This window comes from Ixodes scapularis, unplaced genomic scaffold (assembly GCF_016920785.2).
Source record: "Ixodes scapularis isolate PalLabHiFi unplaced genomic scaffold, ASM1692078v2 PGA_scaffold4__175_contigs__length_147842914, whole genome shotgun sequence".
Lineage (NCBI taxonomy): Eukaryota > Metazoa > Arthropoda > Arachnida > Ixodida > Ixodidae > Ixodes > Ixodes scapularis.
Window position 1 is genome coordinate 102,342,283 of NW_024609879.1, and position 2,320 is coordinate 102,344,602.

At 54.7% G+C, this 2,320-nt stretch overlaps 1 protein-coding gene across 1 annotated transcript; it reads left to right on the forward strand.

Annotated features, from left to right (window-relative positions):
• Positions 1 to 1,711: 1,711 nt before the first annotated feature.
• LOC115331549 lies at positions 1,712 to 2,089 on the forward strand. The gene has a single exon (XM_029993660.2). The coding sequence runs from the start codon at positions 1,712 to 1,714 to the stop codon at positions 2,015 to 2,017; it is 306 nt and encodes a 101-aa protein (XP_029849520.2). The 3' UTR covers positions 2,018 to 2,089.
• Positions 2,090 to 2,320: the final 231 nt, after the last annotated feature.

A 2,320-nucleotide genomic window follows, 5' to 3' on the forward strand; every position in this document is an offset into this window, starting at 1 on the left:
ATTTAACGGGAAAATTGACGTCACATGACCTCAACAGCAATTCAGTTTCCCCGCTAAATTTAGGGGGAAAGTGACGTCACATGACTTCTTTTTACGTGACCTTTATACATATTCAGTTTCCCTGCTAGATTTAGCGAGAAAATTAACGTCACGTGGCCTCAACACCAAATTAGTTTCGCCACTAAAGTTAGCGAAAACATTGACGTCACATTAAATCAATACCAACTCAGTTTCCCCACTAAATTTAGCAGGGAATTGAATTGTTGTATAGGTCTTTGACGACCCATAATGCAATGTGCGCGGTTACGCCGATGCCAACGCAGCTATATCTGCACCGAGGAGCAGCGCCCTAAAAACGATTCGTTGAAGCTATTTTTCCGTTGCAACTCAAGAAGGTAGGGCGAGGGAAACGAAGGCCAGGGAGGGCGAAGCAGACGGCACGCTGGAGAGGAGAGGGGGAAACTTCCTCCCCAGCGTTCCGTCTGCTTCCTTCTCTCCGGCCTTCCTTTATTTCGCCCTGCCTTCTTGAGTTGCTACGGACTATAGATGGATGCTGCAGAAGATGCGCGCTCGGCAGCAGGGCCACCACAGAGGCAGCTGATGTGACGTTAATAAAAGCCATGCATAGACAAACACGCTGTTTACAAACAAGTCAGCGTTTGGCCACACCTGGTGTGGGCACTGCGCGCGCGCTTCTGCGCATGCGCCGTGCCGACAGCAGAACCACCGCAGCGGCGTGACGTCAAGGTTGCGTGTTGGCACCTAGCCGCCTGTATACTCTCCGGTCGGTGTATATATGCGGTAACTATCTCTCCCTTCCCCCACCCACCTCCCTTCAAAGGTTTATGGCTGCCAACGCCCTCATCTCCTGGTTGGCTCTGCAATACGCCCTGGGCCTGGCAGCCCTACGAGTCGAGCTCCTGAGCCAACCACGGTGTTCCCTTACGTCGATGTTCAGACGTCGGAGGAGGTTGGCCAGACACTTCGCGTTTCCGTTGCTTCTCTGGTGCTGCAACACCGCCGTGGGCTTCACGGTGGCGCTTCGACAGTCCATGCACTCCATCAACATCACAGGAGAGCTGTCAGCACTCCTGCTCTACTCAATCTTCCAGGTGAGTTGCGCGGGAGGCGTGAATCTCGAAGATTTTCAAGCTCTGCTTCTGACCGATTGCTCTCCGTTCAAGCGGTGGTCCTCCGTGGATTCTATTTACGAGGAACTTTCAATATGCTGCCTGGAATGCGTCTCCGACTGGTGTGTTTACCGCCTCCACAAACCTGGTCCCTCGATTTCCGCCTGATGACGTCATCAGAATACCATGCTGTTGCAGGCCGCGATCCTGACGGAGTCACAACAGCGGTGGTGGACGCGGCAGTCGTCTGTCCTACTGCAGATCGCTATCCAGCTTGAAAGTAAACGAAATCTTGGGCAGCCAGAAAGGGGGGCGTCGAGACGACAGCGACACTCGCGTTCTCTCGTGCTTATTTCCAGAACTAATACACCCAACCGTCAGGATGGTGGTGACACCCGACGGCATGACACTCTGGCTTCTGTGACTTCATTTGTTTCCACTTCAGGACTCCTTTCGATGATTGGGCAGAATAGGACCCTAAACACGCCAGTCAGACACACGTTCTTGGCACTGTGCATGGTTAAACTACCAATTTGTCGATCTTCGAAACTCTTGGAGGCCCGAACACACTCTCGTCCCAGATGGTTCACAGCGTGTGGACCCTGGTCCTGGTGGCCTGGGCAGCCGTGGCCTTCGAGGGAAGCCTGACCAACGGGGTGCGGAAGCGGATGCCCGTGGGTAGCGGACAAGACATGGCCCCACTGTTGCGCGACTACTCCGATGCCCTGGGTTTCTTCAAACCCGAAGGCCGGTGCCTCGTGCGTCTGCTGGCCGCCTCGCTTGGCTACGGCGTCGTCCTCTACCAACTCACCGTTCCTTACGCGGCGTCAACCCGAAGACAGAAGAATTCAACCGAACATGCGTCGTTCGGGCCTCGCTACAGCTAGACGCAGCTACCAGGGCCCTACTGACGTTCTTCTCGTCTGTGGGCGATGAAAGCAAGGCACCGCGATGCCATACAAGGGCGAGGATTATATTTATACTCCGCGACAACTTTTCTTGGCAATGCAGTGGAAGGTACAGGCCCGCGTCCCCTCTCCCATTTTGAGTGTGCGCGGGCTCTCCTCCTCTACCCGGAAATGGGGGAGGAGGAGTGCCTGCGTACGCTCAAAATGGGAGAGGGGACGCGGGCCTGTACCTTCCACTGCATTGCCAAGAAAAGTTGTCGCGGAGTATAGCTATCCCGTTAC